Genomic DNA, 21,389 nt, shown 5'->3' on the forward strand with positions numbered 1-21,389 from the left:
CCCAAGACTTAGTGGTCTTGATTCCCCTCAATCCTGACCTACCGCTGGAGTGGCCCTCAGGTCTGGCAACACTGTGCTGGGTTCCTCCCTCTGGGGTCTGTTGCAATAGGTGTCTATGGAGACTTTCATTCATCCAGGCCATGGTTGTCCCAGAGGCGATTTTTCAAAAGGCAAGTGGACTTTCTGGGATTTTTTTCCTTTGAAAAAGTTTCACTTCTCACTCAAGAAACTTCTTCAGTTCTGAGGATGACAAGCGAAATGTCTTTATGGAAAAACAAAGTCCAGTAGCTTTTTGAAAAAGCACCTTTGGGATTATAATAGGTGTTGGTGGGGGAAAGGTCAAGCCCCTGTTTTGTAGAGCAGGGGGGGAGAGAAACTTGGTACTTTCTGTGCATGTTTAACACATACATAAACAACAACTGGGGAGGGGGAGGTGATCCAATGATTTGGGGTTGAAGTATTATTGCTATGTTGATGATACTCAGATTTAGAAAGACCATCCTTTACTTACAACAGACCCCCTACTCTGGCAGGCTGTTTGCATATGCAAGTATAGAAAACATGCACAGCACATCCCTTACACTCTTCTGTATCCGATTGACCATGGACTGGCCGCCACCTCACACCCTCCAAGAGGCAAGAAGGCTTCCTCCTCTTGCTCCTTGCTCAGGCTTCAGTTGCCTGCGCTGTGGGGAGGGCAGTCGAGACCCTCGTTGGGAAAGGGCTGTCAAGCAAGGCATAGAGATTAAGAGGATGGTTTTGCCAAACAACGGGGGGGGGGGGGGGGGGGCAGGCAAATAGGTCTTTGGCTTCATTTCTATAAAGTAACTTTTTCTATAAGTGGGTCATATAAACATGACTAATGAATGAATGTGCTTTGGCAAAGCAGTCAAAGGAGGCAATTGTAGGTGCTGGTTGTTGCAATTAATTGGCACAAATGTTCAGATTTCTTTGGGTTGGGATTCCCTATGGGTAGGGTCTAGAATGATGAATCTACTAGCAAATTATCTGGGATTCTCCCCCTACAGTCTGGGGGGAGACTGGTGAATTTCTAGGATGTCCAATGGAGCAGTTCTGTCCATTAAAATATTCTATTTGTTCCACGTTCAAAATTGTTGCTATTTCTTCTTTTTGTCTAGTATCACTTTTGGAATTATCTCCCCTATTTTTTCCTCAACAATATCTGTTTCCCCCCCTATTTTCTGAATTTTTCATTCATTTTTTTAATAGTTCTTTGCCAAATCTCACAGTATCTCGCATCAATTCCATTATCTCCTTATGATTCCTTGTTATATCTTCCTTAATGCATTGAAACATGAACATTATTTCTTTACAGACTACATTTGTTTTCTGCTGCTGCGACATTTTGTGCCGATCACTAATCATTGCTCAATATTCCACCAAAATTTCAATATCACAATTTTCCAGAAACACCAAAGCCACCAGTATTAATAAAATTTACCCTGGCCTGGAACTGTTCCTCAAACTGCCCTAAATGTATAGTCTTTAAAATTATCCAATTTGTACCCTCCGATTTTTCCAAATTTTAAGTCTATTCAACTTTTCTTCTTTCTTTGTATTGCAAATTTACCCACTTAATTTCCCCAAATGCCTTTAATCCGCAAAGTCAAATAAGCAGTTTTCAAGATGTTCCCTGTTTATTGTAATCTACTTTACCTAAAAAAATCTTCAAATGGCTCCCTTAATACTTCCAGGCAGCCAAACCTCCCATTGATGTGAAACTAAAATAAAAAAGCTTTTCAGTTTTTGTTTGTGTTTCGCTATTTCCTTTGTAATTCATGTAACTATCTGAAGTAGTTCTTAATCCAAGGTTATTCCCATGAAATATTAATACATGCTACCTCTACTTACGAATTTAATTCATTCTGTGACCATGTTCTTAAGTAGAAAAGCTTGTAAGTAGAAGCAATTTTTCCCATAGGAATCAATGTAAAGGAAATAATGTGTGCAAACTCATTAGGAAAGAAATAAAAGCTCGGAATTTGGGTGGGAGGAAGAGGAGAAAGAAGGACAGTCACTGCCGAAGGAAGATGAGGTGAGGGGAATAAAAAAAATCCAAAACTTTAAGGCTTAAAAAAAAAAGAGGGACTCTGAGGCGGCGAGGAGGAGCACGCACCTCCCATACACTTGGCGCGAGGCTGCCTCCCATACATTGTGCCAGAGAGAGAAAGCCAGGGGGGGATGGCAGGAAATTGGCCGGGCCTTCGTACCGCTCTCAAATTTCCTGGGAAATTTTTCTGGGCTCGGGTTCTTAAGTAGAAAATGGTTCTTAATAAGAGGCAAAAAAAATCTTGAACACCCGATTCTTATCTAGAAAATGCCTCCCCCACTGCCTTCCTCTGTTTGTGATTCATCTTCACTGTCCCAGGCAGCTGGCAACCAGACAGGTCTGCTATAAACAGAGGACTCCCACAAATTCACATCAAAATTCCCAGCTTCTCGAGCTGGCCTAGAGTAGAGGCGTTCTTAGGTAGAGGTACCCCTGTATATCTTCTTCGACCAGTAGATGGCGCTCCTGCTCTAAATATCCACCCTTTTCATCAGGGGTCCCCAAACTTTTTACACAGGGTGCCAGTTCACTGTCCCTCAGACTGTTGGAGGGCCGGACTATTAAAAAAACGTGTGAACAAATCCCTATGCACACTGCACATACATTATTTAAAGTAAAAAACAAAATGGGAACAAATACAATATTTAATATTTATTCTTCCTCTTTCTCTCTCTCTCCCTTTCTCTCTGTCCTTCTGTCTTTCTAGTTCTCTCTTTCTCTCTGTCCTCTTTCTTTCTTTCTTTCTCTCTCTTCTCTTTCTCTCACTCACTCTCTTTATATCTCTCCCTCTTTCTCCCTCTCTCTGTCTCCTCCTTTCTCTCTCTTTCCCTTTCTATCTCTCCTCTTCCTTTCTCCCTCCCTCTCTATCTTTCCCTCTTTCTCTCCCCCCTCTCTCTTTCTTTCTCTCTCCTCTTTCTCTCACTCACTCTCTTTCTCTCTCCCTCTTTCTCTCTACCTTTCTTTCTCTTTCTCTCCCTTTCTCTGTCCCTCTTTCTTTCTCTCTGTCCCTCTCTTTCTTTTTCTCTGTCCCTCTCTTTCTTTTTCTCTGTCCCTCTCTTTCTTTTTCTCTGTCCCTCTCTTTCTTTTTCTCTGTCCCTCTCTTTCTTTTTCTCTGTCCCTCTCTATCTTTCTCCCTGTCCCTCTTTCTTTCTCTCTGTCCCTCTCTTTCTTTCTCTCTGTCCCTCTTTCTTTCTCTCTGTCCCTCTTTCTTTCTCTCTGTCCCTCTCTTTCTTACTCTCTGTCCCTCTCTTTCTTTCTCTCTGTCCCTCTTTCTTTCTCTCTGTCTCTTTCTTTCTCTCTGTCCCTCTCTTTCTTTCTCTGTCCCTCTCTTTCTTTCTCTCTGTCCCTCTTTCTTTCTCTCTGTCCCTCTTTCTTACTCTCTGTCCCTCTCTTTCTTACTCTCTGTCCCTCTTTCTTTCTCTCTGTCTCTTTCTTTCTCTCTGTCCCTCTCTTTCTTTCTCTCTGTCCCTCTCTTTCTTTCTCTCTGTCCCTCTCTTTCTTTCTCTCTGTCCCTCTCTTTCTTTCTCTCTGTCCCTCTTTCTTTCTCTCTGTCCCTCTCTTTCTTTCTCTCTCTTATCTCTATGTGGGGGGGAGGCGGCTGCTTGAAAACCCCTGACCTCCATCGCCTCCCCCCCACGGCACAAGGCGAGCACACCTCGCCACTGACACAGGCGGGGGGGACTGCCCTGTCCCCCTGTCCCCCCTGCGCAAAACTACGCAGCCCAAGATCGCTCGCTTCTCCAGCCAGCAAAGGAGTGGACGCGCCTCTCAGCTGCAGAGCGGAACGGGGGTGGAGATCAGCAGCGGAGTCCGGCGCTGGGGCCATGCGGGACCGCTCATCCAGGCGCGCGTGGACCGGCAAGCCTGGATGAGCGGTCCCGCATGGCCCCAGGCCCCCAACGCCGGACTCCGCTGCTGATCTCCACCCCCGTTCCGCTCTGCAGCTGAGAGGCGCGTCCACTCCTTCGCCCTCCCCGGCACCCAGCGTCCGGCCCCACGCCGCCTCCACCTCCCGGTAAAGTGCCCGATCTCTTCCTGCAGGAACGGGTGGTGGGGCGCCGCGAAGGGCCGCGCTTGAAGGCCACCACGGCGCCGCAGTCCCAGAAAGTGGCGTGCTTTTTAAATGTGACGCTTTCCTTTCCTGCATCAGCCAGCAAAGCCGGGCAGTCGGCTTTGCTGGCTGGAGAAGCGAGCGATCTTGGGCTGCGTAGTTTTGCACAGGGGGGGCAGGGGGACAGGGCAGTCCCCGCCGCCTGAGTCAGCGGCGAGGTGTGCTCGCCTTGTGCCGTGGGGGGGAGGCGATGGAGGTCAGGGGTTTTCAAGCAGCCGCCTCCCCCCCACACACAAACTTAGCCATGGTGCACTTAGCTGTGACTTTCAGTGGACAGTTTTTCAATTGCCAATCGCCTTTTCATGAATTTCGCGTCCACTCACCGCGGCGGAGGAGGGGAGGAGGAGGTGGAGAGGCAAGGGGGCGGGGAGGAAAGCGGGCCTGCAATTGGCCAATTTCTTTCTCGCCTTTAGGGAGAGGAACTGTTGCTGCTCTGCCATAGGGCAGCAACAGTTTCTCTCCCTAAAGGCGACAAAGGAAGGGGCCAATTGCAGGCCCGCTTTCCTCCCCGCCCCCTTGCCTCTCCACCTTCTCCTCGCTGAGCAGCCGACCGCGGTGAGTTGACAGGAGATTCGGGAGCTTATTTTATCGACCAGTAAAATCTCGTGAGCTTGCCACGGGCCGGTTAAAAGACCTCGTTGGGCCGCATCCGGCCCGCGGGCCGTAGTTTGGGGACCGCTGCTTTTCATCCTGCTAACAATGCCAGTCCAGTCTCTCTTTTTATTCACAATCCTCCCATAATAGTTTGTTTCACTTTTAGGTCTGTGATCTTTCTCCATGTAATAAAACGCCATTTAATGTTTTAGACAACCTTTTATTTTAAGTGCTTTTATTTGGGTTTAAATTTCTAATATAGAAGTTGAAAGTTATGTCACTCAGTTTCCATCCACAGCCCACAATGTGCTCCAGAACATATTCTTCTTATGCTTGCTGTCACAGCTTCAGTCTTGCCGAAGATGTCTGTCTCTGTTGCAGATCAGGAGGGTTTTCTTTGGATCAAAGGAGGAAATTGCTGTTTCCTTGCGATCTGCAAAGCATCCCTCCTTTCTTCACTACCCCTCCAGGATGGTTTTGGCCCCATATCGGCTGGATTCCAGGAAGCCGCCACAGTGCTCTGTTATATCCATCCCGCTGCGACACTATGATTTCTCTGTAGTGGCCATTTCTAATAGGAGTCTGTTAAAGACCCGGGTAGGCTTGGCCCCGAGTTAACTGCAGACTGCCATTCAACAGCTACAATTGGCCCAATCTATCTGATCATGCTGAAAATGGAAATGGTGGAGCCCCACTGTTGCAAGGTGTTGGGGGCTAAGACCAGGAGGTGGCACATACCAATTGGCCCTCTAGAATGGCCTGTGAATCTAATGGACCTTAGAGGAGCCCCAGCTTAGTGAAATGTCTGAATAAGAAGCAACTGTACTTGCTTATTTATGACATTCAATTTAATATAGCTGTCTATTCTAAAAGATTCTGAGTGGCATTCAAATCTATTAAAAATAAATAAATAAAGCCCATAAGCAGTCAGCCAGGAGTAAAACCAAAAGCCAGGGGCTTGACCAATCACACCCACATTACCACCAGACTGGGAACGTGGTCACTTTCCCACTTGGTATTCATCTGAGGGAGTGTTATTACCACTTTAGCACTTGGTAAGGCTTCACTTGGAATACTGTGTCCAGTTTTGTTTGCTATGATGTAAAAAAGATGTTGAGACACTAGAAAGAGTGCACAAAGGGGCAGCAAAGGTGATTACGGCCGCCTCTGAAAAGTGTTCGGAAATTTCAGATCGTGCAGAATGCGGCCGCGCGAGCAGTCATGGGTCGTCCCAGATATGCCCATTTCATCAACACTCTGCGGCCTGCACTGGTTGCCGATTAGTTTCCAGACCAATTCAAAGTGTTGGTGATGATCTATAAGGCCCTTCATGGCATCGGACCGGAATACCTCCGGGACTGCCTTCTGCCGCATGAATCCCAGCGGCCAATTAGGTCCCACAGAGTTGGCCTTCTCCGGGTCCCCGTCGACTAAACAATGTCGTCTGGCGGAGCCTAGGGAAAGAGCCTTCTCTGCGGCGGCCCCGGCCCTCTGGACAGTGTTCCCTCTAATTTTTTTTTGGGGGGGGGCGGAACAGTATAGTGTCTGAGCGGCAGTCCCTTCGGAACTGGGCGGCACAGAAATATTAAATAAACAAACAAACAAACAAACAAACAAAAAACCCACCCTGTTTTGCCTCAGAGAATTTCAAAATAAAATACTGTACTGTGTGTCTATAACAGTGAGCTCATAATAGGGCAACTCTATCAATATCAAAATGCCGCTTAAATAGTTGAGCTAGTTTCAAACTAGATTTTGATTTTCTTTCTCTCTTCCTTACTCCCATTCTTTTTCTTTCTCTTTTCCTTCCTCTCTTTTTTCTATCTGTTTCTCTCTCTTCCTCTCTCTCCTTCCCTCTCACTCTTTCCCTCTCGGCTTTTGGGCAGGTTTGGAAAACTCTGAGTTGATGATGATTTTTAAGTGAGCAATTGCTCACTGCTCAGCTTAGAGGGAACTATGCCTCTGGAATCAACTCACCCTGGAGATTCAAACTGCCCCCACCCTCCTCGCCTTCTGCAAGACCCTGAAGACCTGTCTATGTCGCCAGGCATGGGGTAATTGATGTATCCCCTTTTCTGACCATTAAGAGATATATGTCGTTGTGACTGTATTGTATTGTTTTTTAATGATAGTGGGCTTTTACTCATAGTTTTTAATTATTAGATTGTGTACTGTATTGTTCGTTTACTGTTTTGAGCCACCCCGAGTCTTCGGAGAGGGGCGGCATATAAGTCTAATAAATTATGATTATTATTAATTAAGGGACTAGAGGTTAAAACATAAAGAACAGTTGCTGGATTTGGAACTCTCAGAGAGGATGTGTGTGTGTGTGTGTGTCAACTGATTTTCCAAAGTCCCTGAAGACAGACAAGAAGCAATTAATCACTCAAGCAGAGAAGCAACCTGGAATTAAGGGAAAATTTCCCGACATGAATCAAGCCCTCCAGAAGTCGTGAATGCTCCAACAAAGTTTTCAAGAAGAGAATGGACAACCATTTGTCTGAAACGGGACAGAGCAGTGATGGAAAACCATTTTTTCTTTGGGTGCCATGCGCACGCGTGCCCACACACATCATTCAATGCCCCCTCCGTGCCCTGCCCTCAGTGCATGCAGATGTGACTGCTCCCGGTCCCTCATTTCTCAACTTCCATTGGGCCCAGTAGGCTAGTTTTCTGCCTTCCCCAGGCTCCAGAGGCTTCCCTGGAGTCTGGCTAGGGCAAAAACAGCCTCCCCTGCCCCCCCCCAAAGGCCCTCTGGAGACTGGAAATGGCCCATTTTCCGATTTCCGGTGGGCACGGAAGGGCCATTTTTTGCCCTACCCAGACTCCAGAGGGATTCATGGAACCTAGGGAGGGTGAAAACGCTCTCTCCTGCCTCCTGGAGGCCAAAGATGCCCTCTCAGAGCCTCCGTGCGAGATGTAAATCAGCTGGCTGGCAGACACATGCATGCTGGAGCTGAGCTAGGGCAAAGGCTTGTGTGCCGGCAGATAGGGCTGTGCCGTAGGTTCGACATCATGGGTATAGCGTTTTCAGCCTGATCAAGGGTAGGACTAGATGACCGCCAAGGTCCCTTCCAACTCTGCCATTCTATTTAAGAAGAGCTAGGGTCAGCATGACTGTTACTGGCCCAAATTTATCATGTACATCTTTTTTCTGACAAGGCCAAAGTTTGTTAATAATCATGTGGCATGTCCTTTATAGGATCAGTCATAACAAAGGATTTCCCAGATTTTTAAGCTTGATTCAGCTTGTAAAGGCTTTTACTGTGGATTTACACTGATATGGGAAGCACTGCTGTGCTTCTCATATCAATTGGTTAAATCTTTCTTGTTTCATAACTTATATAAAATTATAAAATATAAATTTATAATTTATAATTGCATTAGATAGCTATATAGAATTATCACTATTTACTATTAAAATATTTTTACTGTACAGTGGTACCTCGTCTTACGAACTTAATTTGTTACATGATGAGGTTCGTAAGGTGAAAAGTTCGTAAGATGAAACAATGTTTCCCATAGGAATCAATGGAAAAGCGAATAATGCGTGCAATCCCAAAACGTACCCCTTTTGCCTTGCGCTGCTGGGACTCCCCGCCTCCGGACTTCTGTTGCCAGCTGAAATGACCGTTCTTGCGCTGCTGGGATTTCCCTGCCGCTCCCCTCGCTGGGATTTAAAGCAGCGCAGGCAAAAATGAAGGGGATCCCAGCGAGGGGAGCCTCAGGGAAATCCCAGCAGCGCAAGAATGGGCCCTTCGGCTGGCACGGAAGTCCAGAGGCGGGGATTCCCAGCGAAAGGAGGCTCAGAGGAATCCCAGCGCTTCGGCTGGCAATGGAAGTCCAGAAGCTGGGCATCCCATCAGCAGTGGCTTGGGTTTGTAAAGTGAAAATAATTTGGAAGAAGAGGGGGAAAAAATCTTAAACACTGGGTTCGTATCTCAAAAAGTTCGTTAGAAGAGGTGTCATAAGATGAGGTACCACTGTATTTCACTTTTTTAAAAAGCATTTTTCTTTGATAGTGTATGTATTTTTCTTTGTATTTTGTTCTTTCATTTCTTTTTGACATTATTCTAAAAACAGAAGAATTTTAAAAATGTTTCTTCAAACAATATGGTGTGTCTTTAGAATTAGCCACCCAATGCCTATCCATTCACTTACATTGTTAAGGCAATGAATCACAAATTCCACTTTTGCAATTTTTATTTACGCCACATATTATACACATCGATTACAGGCTACAAAAAATAACTGTCAAGAAAGTGTGTAGTGTTATATAATACAGGGCACATTTTATATATGCTTTTGCTTTAGTTTGTGTACAGCATTTTTCACTCTGACAGTATGTTATTAAAATGATTAAAATACTTGCTGTTATAATAGATTAACAAGCTTTGATCACATCAGATTTTATTACGAAATGCTGGGTTAGACTAAATACTAGCTAGAAAAAAAACCATCCCATTTAAACTGAGTAGTGTAATACTATGCAAAAATGCATCTCAAAATAAAAACCGTGACCAGTGACGCTCTTAGAGCAGGTCACTAATTCAGGGGAAAATTAACTACCCAAAATGGCCTTCAAGGAAAGCAGTTGCTTCATTTGAGTAAGAAGCAAAGCATGAAATGCCTCTGATGCCAGATTAAGAGGAAGGGTGAGAATATTGCAATCATACTTTGAAAATTGATGGAGAGTGGTTGAAATATGAATACTGTATTGCAATAATACATTTGCTCTTCTGTAGTTGATTTGCTGAACTCCATTGAGACAATTCACACATTAAACCAAAAGCAAAGCATAACACATGGACATATTGAATAGTTTTACATGCTACACTGTCAGGGTTTAGTGAATAAAACAAAATTGATTAGTTTTATCATATACAGGCAATGTGGTTTATAAATCACAATAGCTGGTCAAAATTCAACAAACCACAGGGTCTATGTATCATTCCAGAAATTCTGAAGGGTCGACATTGCAGAATTGGTCACATTAACTACAATAAAAAACATTGCTTGTGTGTTCCTAGTGCTGCCATCTTACCAGAGGGGCTAAGCAGAAATGTATTATAATAAACAATGTTACTACTGAAATGCAGCGTATCCTGTAAAATAAAACTTCTGTATATCTCTTTAAGAGGTATTTCCTGCGAGGGTACAGAAAATCAACCAACCTCAATTGGAGATATTCTGTGGTTTCCAATAATACTTTAGGATCTGTTTCAGAAAAATAATTTTCAGGGAAACAAATCTTACAATCTCTACTGAACTTCCCATAAAACAAATCCCCACAGCAAGCCATAAGTCAAAAAAGGCAACTGGTGGCACTGCTGCCTTTCCCAAGACCTTGAGACGTGTAGTTGAGGCTTTGTGCCAAGCACTCGGTTCTGAGAACAAATCCAATCTCACAGCCTCAGTGACCCATTGGGCAGCAGTGCTTTGCATAGTGTCACCATTTTCCTAGGGAATGGACCATTCCCATCCATGGATCCATAGAAATTGGGATCTACAAACTCCTATTATGTGGGATGATTGGGTAGTACATTCCATAATCCACAGCCAACTCCCCTGCAAAATATACTTAGGCCCAGCCCTTTATGGATAATGCAACTATGTGTAAATATAAAGGATTGACCTATGCACTACAATGTTCATATTCTAATTGATTATTTTGGGCGAGGAGTGATTGTGGTTTCCCTGGCAGGCAAGTGGAATCCAGTCATTTCAATATTCTTAAGCAAGAACAAAATGGCACCATTGCATAAGCACTAAAGGGCATTTTCCTCCTTTATTAATGGGATATTACACACATGCAGTTCATTCTTGGGAAGAGTCTTGGGTCAGGCACATTTTGATGAGCAAAGGAAATCTTGTTGGCTCAAAGTTATCCTTTTTCTAGCAATATTAAGTCAAAAAGAAACTTGGCACCAAGCAGTTTGGGAAATGTTAGTAGAAAAATTGTTCAACCTATGAGTAGTGGAAAGATATTGTGTACGTAAACTATTCATGTTTTAGAATCAATCCAAAAGCATTTTAGTATTTTTATTAGTTTATTAAAAAATAAGTTCTTCATGAAACCACCATCAGAATGCTTTGCAGATGGAACCATTGTTTGAAAGGAACCATTTATAGAAGAAAGTATTTGGCATTTTCATTTATCGTGGCAATATTTGCCTTGGTATATGGAATAAGTAGAAAGTAGTAAAAGCAAATTTTCAGGCACTCATCTCTTTGTATAACTGGCTAATGCTTTGGAGTGTAGTGCTCAGGTAAGTCGGCAATTAAACAAGTACAATGAACACAGTTCTCTGCACTTTAAGGGAACCTTAACATTCCACCAACATTTAATATCCATTAACATCTATTTCTGAAATTAAGTCAGCTACTTGCTATGTCTGTACTAAAGACACATTTTTGGAACTCACAGTAATGAGCAGACTTCGCCCTAACGCATCCAAAATATAATTGTTAAGCTCCAGCTATCCCAGTATCAAAATACACTTAGAAAATAGACCAGGGCGATGCAGAGTGTACTCATTTTGCAACAAGCAGTTATGAGACAGAAATTACAATATATATATCAGATCCAAAGAGAGGAATATTTGGGCTAGCAAGCCGTGAGCGTCCTACCAAGCCCCTCGGGTTATCTGCCTACAGAGAAAGCCATGCAGCTGCCAAAGCCTGAGCTCCACAGCCCTGGGTAGCATTCTCGTCCTACCTCGGGTGGGGAGGGGAGGGGAGGGGGAATGTAATGTCTTTGACCTACCTCTTGGCACAGAAGCCATGCCCTGAAAACACAAGCACCTTGTGAGTGTTGTGTCCCAAGGACAGTTCATCTTCCATACTGGCAGAAACAACCCTACTTTTGACTTCTCAAGAAACAGTCTCCCTCCTTGCTGCGGCAATGAAGCTCCGTGTGCTTGCTCCCGTCCCTAAGCAGAACAGGGGGGTCCTTTTCAGCTGAAGTCCTCTTCAGGATTCTGTTGATCCAGCATCCGGACATGCGTGAAAGGAAAATGGCCGCGCCTGCCATTGCACTCTCCTTCCCACTGGCCACTCATGTTAATCTTGGTGACCTTGACCAGTTCACCAACCTGCAAACCAAGAAACACAGCACTGTCAACTCTCTTCAATTCCTTGGGCAGGTATTCAAACAGGCATATTCTGGGAAAGCCCTCTGGCTAAAGGTGACATGTTCAGTGGAAAGCAGTAACCGGTGGTTGCAGCTGCTCCTAGCTTGGTCCTTTGACAGCTTTCCTCCTTTTCCACCAAGTGGGAAATACGGTTGAATCCATCTGAATCTCAGGTTTTGTTCTAAAGGGCAGCAGAGCTGTGCAATAAATTTCCTTTTATGCCAGAAAGCAAAGAGCCAAAATAATTTGTCTTCACTACTCTATGAACTTTCAGCATAAATTATGATGTAGCTCACCTAAATGCCTAGAGAAAAGAACTCAAACACCAAAGCAGGGTGGGTAAAAATCAATTATTTTTTAAAAATTAAAAAATCAGTTTTTAAAAAAAAATTAAGTTGAATTATTTATCAAATTTATTTTAATAAAATGCTTTTGGAGTAAAAGTCTATCTGAAGATAGTTTCCTATTTCAGATATATTAATAATTTAGTTTATTCAGCATGAAGTGGAGCTTAGTTATGCAGCATGAGGCTGTATATTCTTCAATATTGGGACTGTCGGTGAGTCAACAGCAGGTCAGAAGAGGAGCCGCCACGGGACAGAGAATGACAGTTGCTCTTTAGAAATTATGATTTAAATTGAGTTGATGTAAATCATGCCTTTTTACTAGTGATTTAAATGATTTAGATCAACTTGATTTAAATCAAATCCACCCTGCCCCAAAGATGCATGTATTATTTTATTTATCTCTGGAGGTCCACCTCCAAGCCTGCTGTGTTGAAAAGTCAGAGCTCTGTTGTCATGCCTCATCATTCTTGCAGTTCTGCTTAACAGCAATGACTTTGGAAACAATTACAGAACAATCCCAGCTTGAGAACAAAGCAATATTTTGGGAACAAGGGTGTGTTACCTTTTAAATATATACGCCAAGATTGTCACAATTACTGTTCCTCAATAGCACATTTTGGGACTCCTTCCAAGGCAAGGCAAAAGCAAGTTTACACACTGAGCTACTACCGGTAGTAGCAGTTGCAGTGTTCCATGTAAGTATGGAAGCAGTTCTAGCCTCACAATCTGGCTATGGAGACATAACTAGAGTTATTCCTTCCCTTACAAGAGTTTGTTTAATGACCGTTGGAAATTAAAGCGACACTGAAAAAAGTGACGTCTGACTGTTTTTCAGAGAAACGATTTGTAGCATCCCCAGGGCCCCGTGATTTACATTTGGATGCTTGACAACTCATTCACATTTACCGCCAGTCACAGCATCCCGGAGTTTTGTGATCCCCTTTTGCGACTTTCTGACAAAGTCAATGGGGAAACCAGATTCACTTAACAGCCATGATACTAATTTAATGACTGTGGTGTTTCACTTAACAAATGTAGCAAGAAGAGTCCTAAAATGAGGTAAACTCAAAACATTTCTCACATAACAACATAAATTCTGGCCTCAACTCTGGTTGTAAGTTATAGACTACCTGCAGTGATACAAATACACTTCCAACCTTCTGCTATCAGTTCCCAAGTGAAGCAGCACCCCAACCCTTTTCCAGTGCCATTTCCTGCCTTATCCTATTGCTTTAGAAGAAATCAAACTAGGATATATTTAGCTGACAACTAAGAAAATAGTTAATCAGTAGTAATAATAATAATAATAATAATAATAATTTATTAGATTTGTATGCCACCACTCTCCGCAGACTCGGGGCGGCTCACAACAGTATGAGATCTCTAAGCAGTATAACCCATGACCTTGGGCATGAAAGGTGAAACTAGATTTTTTTCACTATAGCAACTTTTCCTCTGAAATATGCTTCCAGCAGAACTTAAGTAACCAGTGGGCTTCTCACAGCAGAGGCAAACACACACCACACACAGCATTCACAACACAGAAATACTATCCATTTCACGAAGATCACGCTAATCTTTTTGCATGCTATATGTGGGGAACATCAACATCAGTGGCTTGGAAGCCTTGCTGCTCACTGGTCTCCTTGTTCCTTTCAAAACATAGTGAGAATCTGAGTGAGACTTTTCTCTGCACAGCACCACTACGTACCTCCAAGGCCAAGGCTGTCTTATCATAAGCATTAGGGACCCGCTTCTGGATGACCCGGGCAAGTATTGGCCCATTCTGAAGGTTGGGGAGTGGCGTATTGATGCTAGGCTGGGCATAAGGACCTGGTTCTGGGCCACCCAATGCTTGTGGGATGGTATTATCCTGGTTACTTCCAATCGGAGTAGAGACTGCAGCAGAGGCAGGCTTATACTTCTCGACATAAGGAACTGGTATCATGCCTCGCCTGCCGCCACCATCCTCTGCATTCCACCACTGCTCTTCGGGCTTTTCCCAGATCCTCAGTATGTCTCCTTTCTTAAATGGGAGGTCTTCCTCATCATTGCCACTAAAGTCAAAAAGAGCACGTACATATTCAACTTCTTCCTGCCTGAGTTGTGCATCATTGATATACTTTGATTTTGAAACAGGCTCTATCAATGTTGTAGTGTCCAAGTAGTGTATTTTGTAGAACTCCAACAAAGCTGGTAAAGAATCAAACTCTTGATCACCTATCCGAAACTTAGAAGGAGACAACCCTGCAAGCGAGGAAACAAAAAGGGAATAATGAAACAAAACAGGCAATGCCAATAATAGCATTCAACTAATAATCCATTTTGTTTCTTAAAAATGAAAAACTGAATAAATAATATAAATAACTTTACAGTACTATTATTATGAGTCTGTACATTTAGAATAGAATAGAATAACATTCTTTATTGGCCAAGTGTGTTTAGACACACAAGGAATTTGTCTTTGGTGCATATGTACATAAAAAAAGATACATTTGTCAAGAATCTTGAGGTACAACACTTAATGATTGCCATAGGGTACAAACAAGCAATCAGGAAACAATTTAGGATGTAACTAATGCACAAATCCACTTTGTAAGCAGCAAAATTAAGTGGAAGCTCTTCAGAGGCAACACACAACTCAAAAGGGCAGTATAAGGGCAGACTAGATGGACCATGAGGTCTTTTTCTGCCGTCAGACTTCTATGTTTCTAAAAGAAGAGAACATCGGTCCCCTCAATCGAAGGGAACAACTGCAAACCCAAATTACACATTGCTTGAGCTGCCTTTTTTAAGAAAGAAGGGGCCTGCCTTGAGGAGTCCCATGGCTGCGGAGCCACCCACAGGAAGGGTCCTAATGCTCCCCATTCAGCCCCAGGGGACAGGCAGCCAGCTGGGTCTTCCTATGGTCCTAAAAGGGCTTTCACAAACAGGAGACCCAGATTCTGACTGCTGAAGAGCATTTCATTCAAGTACATCTCGACACCGGCTCATCTCAAACAACGCCAGCTGCCGGCCCTGCTTGGGGCGTGGATGGGAGACCACGAGGGGGTTTCAGGGACGGCCAAGTCAGACGCTCCCCACGGCCGGGCGGGCAGGGGAGAACTCACCGGGCGCCGGGGGGGCCGCCCCCGCCCCGCCCCCGCCTTGGCTGTTGACGATGTAGTGCGAGACGCGCGAGCTCTCTGAGACGGAGAGGACGAAGTCGCCCAGGATGCTGCCCGAGTCCCGCACCAGGAAGGTGCCGTGCCGCTGCCCCTGCAGGAGCTCCACCGCCTCCGCCCGGCTCAGCCGCCCCCAGTACCAGCTCGCCTGGTCCTCCGCGTCGAACTGCCCGGCCATGGCAGGCGGGGGAGAGCGGCAGCGTCGCCGCCAATCGCGCGCGCGCGCCCACCCACCCAGCCGCCGCCTCCCGCAGCCGCCCAAGATGGCGGCCGCCGAGCCTCACTGTTCGGAAGTGACGGCGCGCCGCCGGAAGTCCCTCCTGTGGTGTCATCGGACTGCGCCCGGGCCTGGAGGCGGGTTCGGAGGTTGGCGCGCCTGCGCTCTGCGAGGTGCTCGAGACTCGCCTGGCAGCCTTCAGGGCGGCGTAGGAAGCTTTTGGAGCGGTGATTTTGGGAAGCGATTTGGGGTGACACAGGAAGCACATGGAGGAGTGATTTTCAAAATTCTCTTTTCTCATGAGAACAACTTTAGCATCTCATTTGGAAACCAAGGCTCCAGTGCAGGGAGGAAGAATGGAGATGCTTGAAGTCCAGTGTGCAGTTTCCACAGTTTCTGTTGATTTGGGGAGCCATGTCATCTTTTGGTGTTGGTCCACTGTGCTTCATTAAGTCCAGGGTCAACGTAGCGTCTACCGGGAGATTTTGGAGCACTTCATGCTTCCTTCTGTAGGCAAGCTTTATGGTGACGCTGACTTCATTTTCCAGCAGGACTTGGCACCTGCCCACACTGCCGAAATCACCGGCTCAATGACCCTGTGCTTGATTGGCCAGCAAACTGAACCCCATGGAGTCTTTGGGGCATTGCCAAGAGAAAGATGAGAGACGTGACACCGAAAATACAGAAGAGTTGAAGGCCACTCTTGAACCATCCTGGTCTCCCATAACACCTCAGCAGTGCCACAGGCTGACAGCTTCTATGCCACACCGCATTGAGGCAGTAAATGCTGCAAAAGTGGCCCAGTCCAAGTACTGAGTATATATGTGTCAGATAATTTTATCTCTTTTGAAGAAAATAAATTGGAAGCTCTCACAGTCGACGGCATTTAGCTGATTCAAATACTGTACTTATCAAAGTATAAGACCCACCTTAGTTTTGGGGCAGGAAAACAAACAGCACAGATGATATACACTGTTTTCTGTGTATTTCTATGCATGGCTACCTGACCCATAGAAATAGCAAAGAATTGGAGAAATGTACATTATGGCAGCATATTAATCCCAGAAAGTTTTCTTAAATGTAATCACACTAACTCCTCCCAATTATTTAAATCGATCTATTCCAAAAATGACTAAATCAGGGTTTAACTCGGCTGTCTTATCTTAATACTAGTACGTAATACTAATAATAGAAAAACATGACATTGCAGATTATACTTGTACAGATCTTTAAAACTGATGTGGGTTTCTGAAAGTATTCTCTGCTGTTTAAAAGAAGATACAATAGCACTGGCCTCTTTAAAAAGCTGCTTCATTTTGTTAAGTTGTCTAGAACAATAATAAAGCAGTCTTTAAAAAACAAGTGTAATAATTTGAATAATTTATAGTTATTGACTTATCTCCCTGCTGCAAAAAACAAACAGCCAGTTTAAGCAGTTACCTTTCCCTGCCGCAATTAGCCTGTGTAATTTTAGTTTTACTTTCATTTTACCAGGAGGGGTTGTGGCAACTTCAATAGAAACATCGAACATTTACGGCAGAAAAAGACCGCCTGGTCCATCTAGTTTGCCCTTATACCATTTCTTGTATTTTATCTTAGGATGGATCTATGTTTATCCCAGTCACGTTTAAATTCAGTTACTGTGGATTTACCAACCACGTCTGCTGGAAATTTGTTCCAAGCAACTCCTACTTTTTCAGTCATATTGCTTCTGATCTTTCCTCCAACTAACCTCAGATTGTGCCCCCTTGTTTTTGTGTTCACTTTCCCATTAAAAACACTTCCGTCCTGAACCTTATTTAACCTTTTAACGTATTTAAATGTTTCGATCATGTCCCTCCTTTCCCTTCAGAATTAGGCTCTTCTGCTGTTTGCTGCAAGGAGATAAATTATTATTTGGGCGTGGCTGGATATGGCTATGTTCGGTGTATAAGACGCACCTAGGTTTTCACCCACTTGGGATGTAAAAAGGTGTGTGGATAAGTTTTTTATAATCATATCAAAATTTTTACAGTGCCATGCATTCTTCTATAAAGGAAGTTGAGATTATACTTCTTACAGACCTCATGGCACAGTAAAGACATAGAGCAGACAGATTTCATGAAGAGAGACATAACTCAATGGAGACATAGCAGAGAGAGGCTGAGACTGTAGACCACACCCATCTCCAAGCTTAGTACTTTCCACATGCTCAGTAGCTCTTTTTCTCTCATTTGCTGACTGAGCTACCACATGACTTCCAGTTCAGCTCATGAATATTCCAACGATATGCACGCTTATCCTTTACACATGCACATTTATCCTTATCCAATATTATTGTATGTATAATCCTTGTTTTATTATTTGCATGTAATATCTGAAATGGTGGATTTTGAGTTTCCATGAGCTGTACCCCCTAATTATCACAATTTTGACAAATCACAGCTTGAACTATCTTACTTTGCATGTAATGAGTCTCTTTCATATATTACCGTATTTTTTGGTGTAACGTTTTCCTTAAAAGAGGCTGATAATTAGGGTGCATCTTATTCTCTTAATGTAGGGTTTTTTCAGCCCTAACTAGCTGTTAATGCTCTTCCCAGCTCTTTCCTTGCAGGCTTTTTCATTATTTCTCTCTGCGAAGAATGTTTTCCAAGGCGTAAGTTTTGGGAGGTTTTTTTTTATTGCTCTAACTTGCTCTGAATAAGTTTCTTTCCAGCCGTAACCAGGTGCTCAGGATGTTCCCAACCTCTTACCGGCTTGCAAGCTGTTTCATTGTTACTCTCTGTGAAGAATGTTTTCCAAACCCTGTCTTTGATTTTTTTTTTCATTCTCTATTTGCTCCAAATGTTTCTTTCCAGCCCTAACCAGGTGGTAACAATGTTCACAGCTTTTACCGGCTTGCAAGGTCTTTTATTGTTACTCTCTGCAAAGAAGAATGTTTTCTAAAGCCTGTCTTTGTGGGGTCTTTTATCATTACTTTACTTGCTCCAGATGTTTCTTTCCAACCCTAACCAGGCGCTATTATTGTCTCCAAGCTCTTTCATTGTTTCTCTGTGTGAAGAATGTATTTTTAATGCATTAAATTTAATAAATTATTATTTTTTTTTAAAGAATGTTTTCCAAGCCCTAAGTCTTTGCAGGGTTTTTTCCCCATTGGTCTAACTTGCTCCGAATGTTTATTTCCATCCCTAACCAGGTGCTAACGATGTTCCCAGCTCTTACCCACTTGCAAGCTCTTTCATTGTTATTCTCTGCAAAGAAGAATGTTTTTAAAGGGCTAAGTCTTTGCAGGGTCTTTTTGATTGCTCTACTTGCTCCAACTGTTTCTTTCCAGGTGCTAATGATGTTATCAGCTCCTACTAGTTTGCAAGCTTTTTCATTGTTATTCTCTCAGAATAATATTTGTTTTAAGGCTTTACCAAGGGATAAAATAATGCATTGAAGCTGACCAGACTAGGCAGATGAATACCTGGTAAACAGATTATTTTCCCTGTTTTCCTCTCCAAAAACTGTTGTGGTTGGCTCTGGGCCAGCTCCTGCTCCAAGGACTGTGGGGGTTGATGTGGGAGAATCCTCACATTATGTCCTTTGGACTTACTTGGGGGCTTGTAACGTGAAGCCCAGCATAACAAAAACTAAGTGGTGTCTTTGTGTTATTTTATTTATTTATTTATGCTCCGGTGGATCTTATATAGTACTCCAAAAATACGGTATGTTTCATCTTTTAAGTTGCATTACTGAAATAAATGTCATAAAAAGAACCATACACACACAACGGTCAATGCAATTCCAGACCTGCCAGAATACCCAGGTCTTAACGGGTTTCCGGAAGACCAGTAGGGAGGAGATAGCACGAATCTGCGATTCACCTTCCATCAATATTCTGTCTTTTTAATATTTCTTAAAAGATTTCATTCTTCTAGGAGAGAGGTGGGTGCCGACTTTCTTCATTAGGGAAATGGTAGAGCCGGGGACTTAGCCGACATCCTGCTTTTATATGATAAAATCATTATTTTTGTAATATCTTCAAAAACCCCTGCCGGTTTCCGTGTCCAATATGCAGCTAATCCTGCAGAAGTGGGATTCACTTACCTTCCCTACCAGTTCAGAAAAGCGAGTGCGCGCATGACGTTGGGATGGGTGGGCGGAGCCCCCACCTGTTCATGCTATCCCGAGAGAAGCGGATGAATCCCACCATTGCTAAGTCCTCGGCTTATGACAATTGAGCCCCACGTTTTTCCCAGTAGACAAGACCCAAAAGGGGGCACATGAGCATGGCGTAAACACATGCTAGTTGCCAAGCATCCCAATGTTGAACACGTGACCATGGGAATGCCATAAGAAATCACTTTCTTCAGTGCCTTTCACTAAATAATTCTACGAGTCTTCGTAGCAGGGCGGAACACAAATATAATAATAATAATAATGATGATGATGATAATTACCCCTATGTGTTCCAAAAAATGTTATTGTTTATAAAATTCATTCATAAAAAGCCGCTGAAGTTTAATGCAATCCAATCCCGAGTCTTTGGAAAAGGGCCGCATACAAATATAATAATAATAATAATTAAATTAATAATAATAATAATTAAATTAATAATAATAATAATAATAATATGTCAAAACAAAAAGAAACCACTTGCAGTGAAAAAATTCCAGCTTTGTCTTCTGGTTTCTCCATCACATTATTTTACTGTTTGAATCCCTCATTTAATTGCTATAGCTTAATTCTCCAAAATGGTTATTTCTTGTGCCTTTTCATTTTTAGGGCTGTTGCTTCCTCCGGTACTTGGATCTCTTCCTCCCTAAAAATCAGTACAGGTAGTAGTAAATATTCAAATATTCTATTTAGACCTCACACTTAAATTATTTCTGTCTCAATAGATATTAAATGAAGAATTAGTGAAGATTGGACTTAATCCCTGGATAGTTCAATGGATTTGCAACTGGCTGAAGCGTAGACATCAGAGAGTTATTGTTAACGGCGAGTATTCTGAGCAGAGTCAGGTTACAAGCGGTGTGCCACAAGGGTCTGTTCTGGGTCCTATTCTTTTTAATATGTTTGTGAGTGACATAGGGGAAGGTTTGGTAGGGAAGGTTTGCCTATTTGCCGATGACTCTAAAGTGTGCAATAGGGTTGATATTCCTGGAGGCGTCTGTAATATGGTAAATGATTTAGCTTTACTAGATAAATGGAAACTGCAGTTTAATGTTTCCAAATGTAAAATAATGCACTTGGGGAAAAGGAATCCTCAATCTGAGTATTGTATTGGCAGTTCTGTATTAGCAAATACTTCAGAAGAAAAGGATTTAGGGGTAGTGATTTCTGGCAGTCTCAAAATGGGTGAACAGTGCAGTCAGGCGGTAGGGAAAGCAAGTAGACTGCTTGGCTGCATAGCTAGAGGTATAACAAGCAGGAAGAGGGAGATTATGATCCCGCTATATAGAATGCTGGTGAGACCACATTTGGAATACTGTGTTCAGTTCCGGAGACCTCACCTACAAAAAGATATTGACAAAATTGAACAGGTCCAAAGACGGGCTACAAGAATGGTGGAAGGTCTTAAGCATAAAACGTATCAGGAAAGACTTCATGAACTCAATCTGTCTAGTCTAGAGGACAGAAGGAAAAGGGGGGACATGATCGAAACATTTAAATATATTAAAGGGTTAAATAAGGTCCAGGAGGGAAGTGTTTTTAATAGGAAAGTGAACACAAGAACAAGGGGACACAATCTGAAGTTAGTTGGGGGAAAGATCAAAAGCAAC

General features: G+C 43.3%; 1 protein-coding gene and 1 long non-coding RNA gene across 2 annotated transcripts; one reads left to right on the forward strand and one right to left on the reverse strand.

Moving 5' to 3' along the window:
- Positions 1 to 8,960: 8,960 nt before the first annotated feature.
- Positions 8,961 to 15,730, reverse strand: CRK (CRK proto-oncogene, adaptor protein). The gene is made up of 3 exons (XM_070735547.1): positions 15,366 to 15,730; positions 13,967 to 14,502; positions 8,961 to 11,869 (listed from the first exon to the last, which is right to left on the reverse strand). The coding sequence occupies exons 1-3, from the start codon at positions 15,595 to 15,597 to the stop codon at positions 11,732 to 11,734; spliced, it is 906 nt and encodes a 301-aa protein (XP_070591648.1). The 5' UTR covers positions 15,598 to 15,730; the 3' UTR covers positions 8,961 to 11,731.
- A 62-nt stretch (positions 15,731 to 15,792) lies between these two features.
- LOC139162529 (uncharacterized) lies at positions 15,793 to 16,514 on the forward strand. Its single transcript, XR_011558340.1, has 2 exons — positions 15,793 to 15,863; positions 16,185 to 16,514. It is a non-coding gene; the product is annotated as an uncharacterized lncRNA (long non-coding RNA).
- The last annotated feature ends 4,875 nt before the right edge of the window (positions 16,515 to 21,389 follow it).

The sequence above is a fragment of the Erythrolamprus reginae genome, chromosome 1 (assembly GCF_031021105.1).
Source record: "Erythrolamprus reginae isolate rEryReg1 chromosome 1, rEryReg1.hap1, whole genome shotgun sequence".
In the NCBI taxonomy this organism is placed as follows: Eukaryota; Metazoa; Chordata; class Lepidosauria; order Squamata; family Dipsadidae; genus Erythrolamprus; species Erythrolamprus reginae.